Below are 13,362 nucleotides of genomic sequence, written 5' to 3' on the forward strand. Positions count from 1 at the left end.
TGCTGTCACAGAGTACCTTTTTGCTCTTGTCTTGATAAATTGGCCACATTCATAGCAAAATGCATCTGGAGAATGCTTGCAGCTTCTTGATGCCATCTCTGATAAAATTAGATGTATATATGTTCACTTAGGCAGCTAGAACTAAACTGAAGTGGTGACTGGTGAGCCACTGTATTACTATCAAAAGTTCTTGAAAATTCTTGTAAGTTTGAAAAAATTTTCTATCAGTTACTCAGCACTGAATCTACCTGGAATGTTCTAGAAAATGGGTATACTTGAAAATTTCAAATATACCCAGGTCACAAAAGCAAAGTATGAAGAGAAAAATAGTTTTTCCATTTACTTTAGGCATAAGCAATTGGGAAATAACACTTTCTGCCCAGGAACATAAAAAAGTAAAAATTTTGTTACATAGTGTAACAGGTCTTTAGTTCCCAATTTGCAAGGGAACAACAAACAGCAGGAGAAAAAGCCCAGTGGTTGATGGGTAATAGTTTTAATTGCTTGTTGAGTGAAGAGGTCCTGAACCGTCTTTGACAGATGCTGACAAACAACAGGATTCCAAGGTTTTGGGAAGGAAAGAGATACAGTAGACATTTTGAATCTTTCTGACAAACCTGAAGAACCCAAATATTATTGATAAAAGGGAGCCATTGATCGACAAAGGCTGAAAGTTGAGCTCCTACTGGAGTGGAGCTTACTACATAGTCACCTGTACTGTTGGTGATATGATGTGTGTTATAAAGGAAAATAACAAGCTATGACACCTTAAGAAAGGAGGACATGTAAGGGTTGGGAAGAGGAGGGAGGGGAACCATAACAGGTGCCACACTTTGGTTAGCTATAGCTAAAGCAGACAACCAGATGGGAAATGATACTGTTGTTGGATCGACATCACCTGAGATTCTAAAGACTCTTGGATGGTATCCAAAATGAAATGCCATAAAAATAGGGCCATCTTAAATTATTGAGGTCAGGTTTAAGTAAGTAGTCCCTAGATAATACAGCATTCTAACCCGTAAGGTCCATACATCAGAGAGACCATACATGCAATGCCAGAACTTAAAATGAAAAATAAGCCAAAGTGAATATAAAGTGAGAGAAGATGAACCCGAAAACCCTCATGATTTCTGTGAAGAGCCTTGGATAGAAGATGAACATTGGAAAAATACTGCAAAATTGTCATGAGGATAGGACTTTGATGTGAAAACTGGGTATGAGATTCAATGATGAACCCCCAAGTGGGTAAAACAGAATCCAACACTTCTTGGTCGAAATGATGACAGTCTGCATGACAGTAAGTAAGGTCAGACTGAATGAAGCCCATGGGGAAGGAGGCATGCTAACACAGCTATGAGGCAAATTATTCAGCATAGACCTGAGTGTCAGGGGAGAAGGGAAAACCAAAAAGGGTTGAAAAGAATGTTCACATAGTAATGAAGGACATGGGTGGGGGCAAGAAATAAAATACAAAAAAGTCATGGAAGGCTGAATGTAATCCTCAAGAAAGGCATGGGAAGAAACAACAAATCAAGAGGTAGAAACAGCAATCAAAGTCCTCATATGCCTGAACAGGTCAACATGTTGAGGAAGAAGTGGGACAAAGTCTGGAGTTAGAGGTTGACCCATGTAATGTTCAAGTTGAGACACTTGAAGTGGCAACATTAACTTCAGAATTCATACTTCAAGAGTCAACAATATGGTTAATGTATTAAATAAATGAGACAACAATGAGGTAAACTTAGGACAATTCTAAACAAAACTGAGTAGTTTATAAAGTTTAACCACTTTGTGTAGAAACTAGAGTAAAACCTGTCTAAGGCAGAATTGCACAGGACCGAGTAAAATTTCTGGATTATGCAGGTTTTCTGGCTTAGATATACTGAACATGCATTTCCTTAATTATATAATTTATACTTTATACAGAACTTGCTTGACTCAAGAGAAGTAAGATGTTTGTAAATAGTTAATATACTGTTTATGGTATATTTATTAGAATAAGAACAAAAATAGACATTCAAAATATGCATAAGTACACAAAATCTTAATCAAATTTATTTCAAGAAAGTGTCCAATTTCAACTGTTTCATTTTTTAATGGGATTTTTCATGCAATTAAAAGATAATGCCAATTTAACAGCCTTTTAATGAAGTTCACTTTACCCCTTCATTTTTGAATACAATTTGACAGTGTTAATATAACTTAACACTTGCGATGAAGTAGAAATTTCTATTTCCTCACTATCTTTTCCATTTTGTTCATCTTCTGAATCTCTCACACTGTTACCATCTTGTGATTCTATTATAGATTTTCATAAGTTTCTGTTAAAACATTCTTGTCAACGTTCACAAAACTTTCCGCATTCACAGAATCATCTGCATCAATCTTCTCGATCAGAGTCTGGGTTTTACTAGAATCGTCATAATAAACAACTTCTCCACAATCTCCACCATTATCAAGAATAAATCCACAGTTTTGAAAGCACTTTATTATGCATTCATCTTTTACGCATTTGACTGAATGACTTAAAAATGCAATTGTATTTAACACATCAGTTTTCATGGTCACTTCAGATGCTCTCTTACAGTCGTCCATGTTTGCAATAATATGTAGAAGTATCAATTTTCTGTATTTCAGTTTTATATACTGTATAATTCCATTATGTAGTGGCTGTAGGACTGATGTTGTACATGGAGGTAGAAAGACTAAATGAATGTTTAAAAGTTGAACTTTTGGGTGATATATTGCATTATCTAGGAAAAGTAGAATACTCCTATTTTCTTGATCCATTCTTTTGTTTAATTTGTTCAAAAATTCCTCGAATATAGCACTTGTAATCAACACTTTATTATTCACTTTTCCATTCCACAGGAAGTTGATTCTTCCATAAATTTTTGAAACAGCACAGATTTTCACTTTTACCCAATACTCATGATAAATTTTTCCTAAATTTTAAAAATTAGGGAAGATAGGAATTTATTTTTTTGTGAGAGTTATTTAGAGTAGAATCTTGCAATTAAAGTGGACATTTGTGGACATATGTTTCCACAAATCAGGAATCTAATTTAACTGCAAAAATAATAATGACAGAAAAAGAAACAAAATATATTTAATAAATACTTAATGTAACAAAATGTCCGAGAATTTATTAATATTGAAACAAATTATTAATTAAACAAGAATTTATTAATATTTAAAGAAATTATTAATTAAATGAGAAATTAATATTTAATCAAAAACATTTTGCTGTCTTACTCAGGTTCTAATCCTACTTGTTGATAGATGAGGTAGATGAAAAAGTTTTCCGTCTGCATTACGCAGGTTCGGCTATATAGAGGGCCTCTTATGAGAGAAATGTTATGATAATGCTGCAAAATTTTGATATTTCCAGCTTATACAGGTTTCCACCTCATGCAGTTTCTGGCTTAAACAGATTTTACTGTATATCTCAAACTGAAGTTAGGTCAAAAAAGAAACATGTCTGACCACAATCACTGCCAGATGAGAAATGATTGTTCAGAATAGGTGCATAGAGGAAATCATATGCATCATATGAATATACTATGCTCCTATTGGAGGAGCAGTGATGCATGTTGAGTTGCATGAGAGACAAACTAGAATCACTTGATTCCAACGACGTGGAGTATAAGGCTTGTGATATGTGTAAAGAAAACCTTTTGCATACAGGGAGTAGCAATGAATAAGAATGACTAATCTTGTAAGTGAACAGTAATATAATATCAGCAATTGTGAATTCAAAGCTTTGAAAATTTGGAAAGGATTAACTGTGAAACTTTTTTAAAGATAACTAAAATACCTACATTTGACTTCATAATTAATAATTCTTACATCTTTATTGTAAAACTTTTCAATACAGTTTTTGATTTTATGAAACTAAATTTTTATCATTGTTTTGTTAAAAGACTGAAAAATTTTCACTGTAAATTTTCAATAAACAAAACTTCTTTAAAATACCAAAATTAAAAGAAAAATTATGATTGAAATGAATCTTTAAAAACAAATCAGAACTATAATTGTGCAGATGTTAATCTTGTACATCCTTTCTTCTAATATCAATAAGCTAAGTTTTTATCACTTTGTTTGAACTTCTACCTAAATTTCTACTAAACTGGAAGCCACACAGACACAATTAATAAAAAAAAAAGCTTTCACAACATATTAATGAAACATTACTAGTCATATCTGTTGTAAACACACTTCCACAATGTATTGAAATCACTAGCATTCAACACCAAATATAGAGTTAACAACAAAAATACCAAACTGATAACCTACAAAGCAGTGTTTATAGAGACTTATGTTTTGATATTATTCACTATAATGATTATTATTATTAATTGTTATTGTATTTTTCTTAGTCACTCTTCTGGTACAAGGTTTTACACAATCCTCAAGGATGAGTTATATGTAGTTACATCACATTGTGACAACCAAGGTAGAAAAAACGTTATTGGCTAAAATCAACAAAACTACATTTTTATTGAGCTATAAGGTTCATATTCACACACTGTTGTTGTTCCATCCTATTTTGGATTTCTTCTTAGGTGGCTATGAATGCTGTACTATTATCAGAAAAAATTGAGACACTAATGCTTTCATTTATGTTAAAATTTGCTATTATTTTATATGTATAAAGTGATATAAATGTTTTATTGAATAAATTGTAAGTATTAATATTTTGTATTTCACTACATGTCTAGAAGAACATTTAGTTCGTTTACTTTATTTATTGGTTTAATTCTGCCCTCAGGGTGTAAGTTGGATCTAACTGAGCTATCAGAGTTAAGTCCATCTCAGATCCTGTTTACATATTAAGTGACCTGAGACTAACAAGGTCTACAGAAATCATATGTTATTTAGGGCTAATACATACAATAATGTATGTTTTATACAGTTAGATGGCTACAGCAAGGTCTGAAAAGATAGGCTCATACTAGTAACATACCCATAAAACCACTAGTTTTTATTTATTTCACTCATTATTTAATACACCTACATACAAAACTTAAAACTTGTGATTAGACTGAAATCATGTAAGGAACTCACAATAAGTTGCTAATAATTATTAAAAATCATACAGGATCAAACATTAAAAAAGAATGAATAAAACTAGCTGGTTGAACAGGTCCACCTACAAAAGTAATAGCATTTCATTGGATGGTTTTGAATGTAAGTCAGCTATGTAAATGACATTTTTGGGATCTTAAACTTCAATATTTCTTTAACTAAGATTACTCAGGATCATTTATCATTTCACTCTGAACATACTAGAACTGAGATTTTCAAAACCTACCTAAGTTAAACAAACCCATCATCAGCTGGATGCATCCACAAAGAAAGGTAAGCAGCACAGAGTAAGTAACTCCTCCAGTAAGGACATGTTCAGAGGTTATGATAGACATGATGGCAGTAGGTCCTATAGTCAGATCCTTACAACTTCCAAATATGACATACATAAAGCAGCCCATAAAAGCAGTGTACAGTCCATACTGTATTAAAACCAAATATGTCAGTACAAAAGAAGGTATACATATTTATATGGAACACATCTTTTTAAATACAGCCCAAAAAAATTAAATACCGGGTTTCTAGTTTGCTACTTGCTGTTAAGTTAATTTAGCTTGCAACTATTTAACCTGTCAAAGTTACACACTAAATGTATAAAAAATTTAATACTTTCATTGTAGACAATTTCAAAGTTTAGTTAGAAGCAATGAATGCCAAACAGAAACAGAGGTTTATTCTATTTGTTATAGAATATGGAATTGTGACACAACATGTGTCTGTATAATTGTGTACTGGAATGAAGTAATCAGTAGATGTACAAGAAAACTTGTAATCTTTGCTAAATTTCTCGAATCTGAGAATCAAATTATTTATGTATTTACTATAGGTATGAATCATGATAAGCATGAAAGGAATCACCAAAACTGTTTAAACATCGTTTACTTCATGTTTGGGATAAAGTTAATAGTGTGTATGTAAAGCTGCAATAGGTCTGATAAGCTATCTAATTGCTCTTTTTCTCATGTTTATCTACCGAGTTAGGATTGTTTAATCCTAAGTTGAAAATTTCATCACTTATACAGTGAATAACAACAAATATAAAGTAAAAAAATCAGTAACAAGTTGAAAAACAATTTAAACAATACTTTTGTTTTAGTTCACTTACAGATTACATATTACATTTTTACAATTTAAACAATAGTTTTGTTTTAATTCACTTACAGATTATGTATTACATTTTTACAATTTAAACAATAGTTTTGTTTTAGTTTACTTACAGGTTAAGTATTACATTTTTACAATTTAAACAAGTTTTGTTTTAATTCACTTATAGATTACATATTACATTTTTATAATTTAAACAATAGTTTTGTTTTAGTTCACTTACAGATTATGTATTACATTTTTATAAGCTAGAGCATTTACAGTGAGGAAAATTATCCTTTAAAATAGATACAAAATATTTATAATTGGTGATCAACCCATCGTATTTGTTCTACAAAATAATCTTCCTTGCTGTAAAAGCTGAAACTTGGAACATTATAATAATTTAAACAATATTTTATAATCTTATTGTCAGAAAACTTTCAAAAATTTATATTAAATGAAATAAAGAAAGTCCACTATTAGTGGACAGTATTTTGTTTCACACATAATGTGGAATACATTTTTGTACAGTTTCCATACGTAGCAGGATTATCATAACTATAAAGTTCAAAAGTTATAAATAACACCTAATACTACCTTGTTCAGATGTAAAAAAACTAACAAGTTAAAGTGTATTTGTATAATTTAATTGAGTAACATGTAGCAACAGCAAAAACATTATCACAGATGTTTTTCAAAGCTAGAAGTAATCCATACTATAACAGTTATATATGAAAGTACTCAGAATAGGTTTTGTTACATTAAAGTTTTATATACACTGCACAGTTGATATTTGTAATGGACAGCTCCCACATTGTTTCTTGAAAGGTAAGATATTTCATTCTTTCATCTGAAGCTCTCCTTTCTTCAAATTACACAACATTCTATGTCTCAAACCTTTATATTGGAAATGTGAACCAGCTGCAAAATATTTATTTGGGTTCTCACATGTGGTGTCAGAATATAGTAGCTGATATGTGATATCTTCATGTGTACTCTCTGGGGAGAGTAAATCTCCATGTGTAGTTATGTACTAAGTTTTGGATCATTTCATAGCTGACAGACGTGTTTCGGTCTTGAAGAATTCTTGGAAGATTAAGTGTAGTGGGCAAGTTTTATAAAAAGACTAAATCTAAAGGACACTCAGAAAGATGACAGAGCACCTCTTTGACCTTGTTATTACAGAACATACTTGAAAGAAACTGAGATCAGTAGAAGTTTTCAGGATCAAGATTAGCTTTGTGATAAATAAAACCAGTCTGTAGATACTGGAGGCAATGAAACCTGAGTAAAAACAACTACCATCAAATTAAGACAAACTGTCAATGCCACACAAGTGAAGTATTGACACTAACCACATACATATTAGTAACAGCAGTAGAAAATTGTTGGGATACATGAAACTGAAGGCTGAGAATACACCAAAAACTTCCACCTGTACACTACAAGCAAGTTGGAAAAGACCTCCAAGTAAGGAATGTTACAGAAATAGTCATCAGAATGGATTCTGTAGTAAAATGAACAGCACAACTGTAAACAAAAACTATTATTTATGTGGGAAGCAAAGCTTGTACAAATTCCATTGAGGCATATGTAATAAAGTCATATGGATGATGAGAGAGTGGAGAATTATGGATAAGTGACATATATAGCATGCAAATATGTGAAGGACACACAAAAACATTGAGTGACATTTTACTGACAGTATGAGATCTAACTTAAAAAAGGTCTTTAGAATTTAAGACAAGACTTGATATGAGATAGCATACTTGGTGCTACAAATAGAACATTTGATACTATCTGTATTAGATAACCAACTTCATGTTACCAATAGCCAGAGAGAACATTTGATATTAACTGTATTAGATAGCCTACATGATGTTACAAGTAGCTAAAAGGAACATTTGATACTAACTATATGAGAGAAACACTATTTGATACTATAAAATAATCACAAATAATAACTAGTATTAATGGACTGATATTATACAGGCAGATACAAATGTTAACAATGTAACATAGCTTCTTAAGTAACCTAGATACTGACTTAATTGTAATACAATTATATTAAACTATTAAGTTTAATGATTCCCAAGCTTATGTTTTAACCCATCACATGGAAAATAAAACACAACTAACCTGTTGTGGTAGTCCAGCTAATACTGCAAGAGCTAGACCTTGTGGAATAACAGTTAGAGCTACGGTCACACCAGCAATTACATCACCTTTAAGATCAGCCAGTGTATAGCGAGGAAGCCAAGTTGTGACTGGGAGCCTCCGACAAATAGTTCGAACAGAGCAGAACTTTTGTTGACAGTTTATAAAACACTCCTTTACATCAAAGGTGTCATCTTCATCTTCTTCTGACAAAACATCATCCCCTAAAAATATACCTATATTACTATGATAAAGAAACATACATTACAACAAAAGATATACCTATATTATTATGATAAAGAAGCATACATAACAACAAAAAATATACCTACATTAAGCAAAGATACTTAGGTTAATAGAGAAAATATTCGTGTAACTATACTGTATTTCTTGAAAGAGGAAAATTTAGAGAAACTGAAAGGTTAATGCTATACCCATAAACTTTTAAGCAAAAATTTGCAGATTTCATAAGCAGCCTCAATGTAAACATGTGATTCCAATAGTTTCTCCAAGATGTTTCAAACTTTTTTTTACCTTAACGACAAAATGTTTATAATAAAACAGAAAGTAAAAACAACAAAAAAACTATTTCATTCTTTCAGCACATGAATTATTCAAGTAAAATGTACAAAAATAAATATCTTACACACAGTAGCATTATGAATGATAATGCGTATACAGTAGAAATTATGAATTTCAGTGCATTAAAACCTTGAGAAATAAATATATGCTGTAATAAATTCCATACTGCAAAATATTGTGCTTCTCAATACAGTATCTATAAAGAATAACTTATACAAAAGTTTATTTTACTGTGCCTTACATCTATATCACATATCTTTATAACACTTGTCTAAACACCTGTCACGTATATATATTTATAACATGTTTGTCTATACACCTGTGTCAGACATATATTTATAACATGACTGTTCTTACGCCTGTATAACATACATCTTTAGGATACACTTGTCTACACACCTGTCTCATATATTTATAATATGACTGCTCTTACACTTGTGTAACATATATATTTATAATATACTTGTCTATACACCTGTCTCATATATATTTATAACACAACTGTCCTAACACCAGTGTAACATATATCTTTATAATATACTTGTTTATACACCTGTCTCATATATATTTATAACAAAACTGTCCTTACACCTGTGTAACATACATCTTTATAATATACTTCTCTAAACACCTGTCTCATATATATTTATAAAATAACTGTCTTTACATCTGTGTAACATGTATCTTTATAATATAGTTGTCTACACACCTGTCTCATATATTTAAAACACGACTGTCTTTACATCTGTGTAACATGTATCTTTATAATATAGTTGTCTACACACCTGTCTCATATATTTAAAACACGACTGTCCTAACACCTGTGTAACATGTATCTTTATAATATAGTTGTCTATACACCTGTTTCATATATTTAAAACACGACTTCCTAACACCTGTGTAACATGTATCTTTATAATATAGTTGTCTATACACCTGTCTCATATATTTATAACATGACTTTTCTAACACCTGTGTAACATGTATCTTTATAATATAGTTGTCTATACACCTGTGTAACATATTCTTTATAATATACTTGTCTATTCACCTGTCTCATATATATTTATAAAATGACTGTCCTTACACCTGTGTAACATATATCTTTATAATGTCTGTCTTTATACCTGTGCCACATATCTTTATAACACTATTATTAAAAACCTGTACCACATTTATTTATAAGATGATTATTTATACCTGTGTCACATATCTTTATAACATGACTACTTATATCTGTGTCACATATTTTTATAACATGACTACTTGTATCTGTCTCACATATCTATAACATGATTATTTATACATGGGTCACATCTTTATAACATGACTACTTATATCTGTGTCACATATCTATAACATGATTATTTATACCTGTGTCACATCTTTATAACATGACTACTTATATCTGTGTCACATATCTATAACATGACTACTTATATCTGTCTCACATATCTTTAGAAAATACTTTTTTCTCTTTAATAACTTTAATGCCTTAAAAACTTTAGTTAATTAAAATCAACTTTTAATTTAAATTACCCATTTATAGTAAAATTACAAACCACCAAATAATAAGAACAGCTAATTCAATAAATGTTTATTACATTATTACTATCAAAAATTAGAGTAGAATGCACTGATTCATTAGTTGGGTACCCTTTTTATTTATAATATTTTCAGCAAATACATCAATAATATCGCACAAGGTTCAGCCAGATTAACAGATTTAGATTGGATTAAGCACATCTACTCATTTCACAAAATAATAGAAAATTAATGATAAAAGAGACAAAATAATAAATATTGATGTATTAAACATTCCAGTCAATAATGCAAGTAAAAGTAGCAATTAGCAAATAAAGTATATCTTGCAGAGAGCACAAACAATACTTGTGTGATTCAAATACTGTCACTGGCTAAACAAAACAATATTATTATAACCATGAACTACAAACACTAGCAGCTGGATTGAACTATAATAGTATTTTAAAATCATCAACATCTACACCTTAAACACGTTGCACAATATTACAGTCTTTTCAAATAATCCACATCTACACTTCATTTCCTTTGGAAATTGTTTAAGGTAATAGTGAATTATTTTAGATTATTGATGACAACTGGTTTCAACTTCAGCTATTTGAACCTTGAATTACATACATGCATGCAATAATTAAACCTTGCACAAGTGTATTACATTGTATACATACATATTGTACATGTGCATTACACTGTATATATACAGTTCCATAAGTATTTACACATACTGTACAAGTGTATTACACTGTATAGATACAGATTCATCAGCATCTACACACATATTGTATGTATGTATTACACTGTATGTATACAGATTCATCAGTATCTACACACACATTCTACATGTGTATTACATTGTATACATACATATTGTACACATGCATTACACTGTATATACAGATTCATCAGTATCTACACACATATTGTACATGTGTATTACACTGTATACATACAGATTCATCAGTATCCACACACATATTGTACATGTGTATTACACTGTATACATACAGATTCATCAGTATCTACACACATATTCCACTTGTGTATTACACTGTGTATAGGCAGATTCATCAATATCTACACACATATTGTACACATGTATTACACTGTACACATAGAAACTGTACATGTGTACTACACTGTACACATACATATTGTATATGTGTATTACACTGTGTACTTAAAGATTAATAAGTATCTACATATTGTACATGTGTATTCCCCTTTAAATTTATACAGATTCATTATTATCTACACACATACTGTACATGTGTATTACACTGTATACATTCAGATTCATCAGTATCTATACCCATATTGTACTTGTGTAGTACACTGTATATATAAATATTGTACACATGTATTACCCACATATTATACATGTGTATTACATATTATACATACAGATATTTCAGTATCTACATACACGTAGTAAATGTATTACAGTGTATATATACAGATGAATAAGTTTCTACACACATATTGTACATATGTATTACACTGTATACATACAGACTCATCAATATCTATACACATCTTGCACATGGGTATTACACTATATACATACATATTGTACATGTGTATTACACTGTATACATACAGATTCATCAGTATCTACATACATGTTCTACATGTCTACTACACTGTAAACATACAGACTAATCAGTATCTACACACATATTGTATATTTGTATATGTGTATATTTTAAATGTGTATTGCATTGTTTACATACCTATTGTACATGTGTATTACACTGTATACATACAGATTCATCAGTATCTACACACATATTGTATATTTGTATGTGTATATTTTAAATGTGTATTGCATTGTTTACATACATATTGTACATGTGTATTACACTGTATACATACAGACTCATCAGTATCTACACACATATTGTACATGTGTATTACACTGTATACATACAGATTCATCAGTATCTACATACATATTGCACATGTATATTACACTGTATACATACAGATTCATCAGTATCTACATACATATTGTATGTGTGTATTGCACTGTATACATACAGATTCATCAGTATCTACATTCATATTGTACGTGTGTATTACACTGTGTATATATATATATATAGAGAGAGAGAGAGAGATTTATCAATATCTACACACATACCTATTTTAAGAAATTTGTTTACCTTTTCAAATACAGATTTGAAGAAACTTGTACACCTGTGCAGGGAACTGGGAATTCATCTTGTATTAACTATTAACAGGACGTAAGATTGTGATGACCAAGAAAAACAAACAACTTGTTGAAATAAAAAATAAATAAAATATTCACTCAGAAAATTCATGTTTGTATACTAACCATGAGACCCAAGAGGAAATGTTAGTTCAGCAGCTAGTCCACCTTCAGAAAAGCTTTTGTGATACATGGTTAAATTCACAAAATAAATGGTTTAACAAGGTTCTCTCTTTTGATTTTTGAGCACAGTTCAATTATTAGTTTCAATCTGACTGAAAAGTTACATTTAGCAGTCAGATGCACTATGTTGCACCTGAATAACGTGTATTTTGAAGTTTTATCCTTGGCATGAGCACAGAAAACATCCAACTTCTGGCAAGTATTATTTAATACAGTTTCACTTGTACATATAAACCTACTGCTGCATTAAAGTACTACTCCCTACTCAGTTTTACCCCCTACACATGTGTAATAAACAAACACACAGATTAAATAACACTGTTAAGTAACTGGCTGTTAGTGAACTTATGTTAGTGTGACGTCAAATGTGTGCATACCTGACCTGTTCTAGTCAAGTACCTTTTGTTTCACGTATCTAACACAAAGATAAAAAAAAACTTCTTAACACTCAGACAGACAATAGCATCCAGTTTCTGTGCCAAGAGAAAAGCTGACTGATAACATTATTAGAAATC

The 13,362-nt window shown here is 30.6% G+C and overlaps 1 protein-coding gene across 10 annotated transcripts in view; it reads right to left on the reverse strand.

The window, feature by feature from the left end:
* LOC143239737 (sodium-independent sulfate anion transporter-like) overlaps positions 1 to 13,362 on the reverse strand; it is an 85,244-nt gene that overhangs the window by 66,999 nt on the left and 4,883 nt on the right. For 6 of the 10 annotated variants that reach the window (XR_013021344.1, XM_076481163.1, XM_076481161.1 and 3 more), the window contains exons 2-3: positions 8,314 to 8,555; positions 5,315 to 5,510 (exon numbers count right to left, since the gene is read on the reverse strand). Coding sequence is in view for 9 of the 10 variants with exons in the window: in XM_076481163.1 (XP_076337278.1) it covers positions 5,315 to 5,510; positions 8,314 to 8,555 (438 nt within the window). In the remaining variant the exon portion in view is untranslated. Of the gene's footprint in view, positions 1 to 5,314; positions 5,511 to 8,313; positions 8,556 to 12,617; positions 12,686 to 12,790; positions 13,357 to 13,362 lie in introns of those variants that run through there. The other 4 variants (XM_076481167.1, XM_076481166.1, XM_076481165.1 and 1 more) reach the window with 3 other exon arrangements.

Source organism: Tachypleus tridentatus, chromosome 13 (genome assembly GCF_004210375.1).
Source record: "Tachypleus tridentatus isolate NWPU-2018 chromosome 13, ASM421037v1, whole genome shotgun sequence".
NCBI classification, from domain to species: Eukaryota; Metazoa; Arthropoda; class Merostomata; order Xiphosura; family Limulidae; genus Tachypleus; species Tachypleus tridentatus.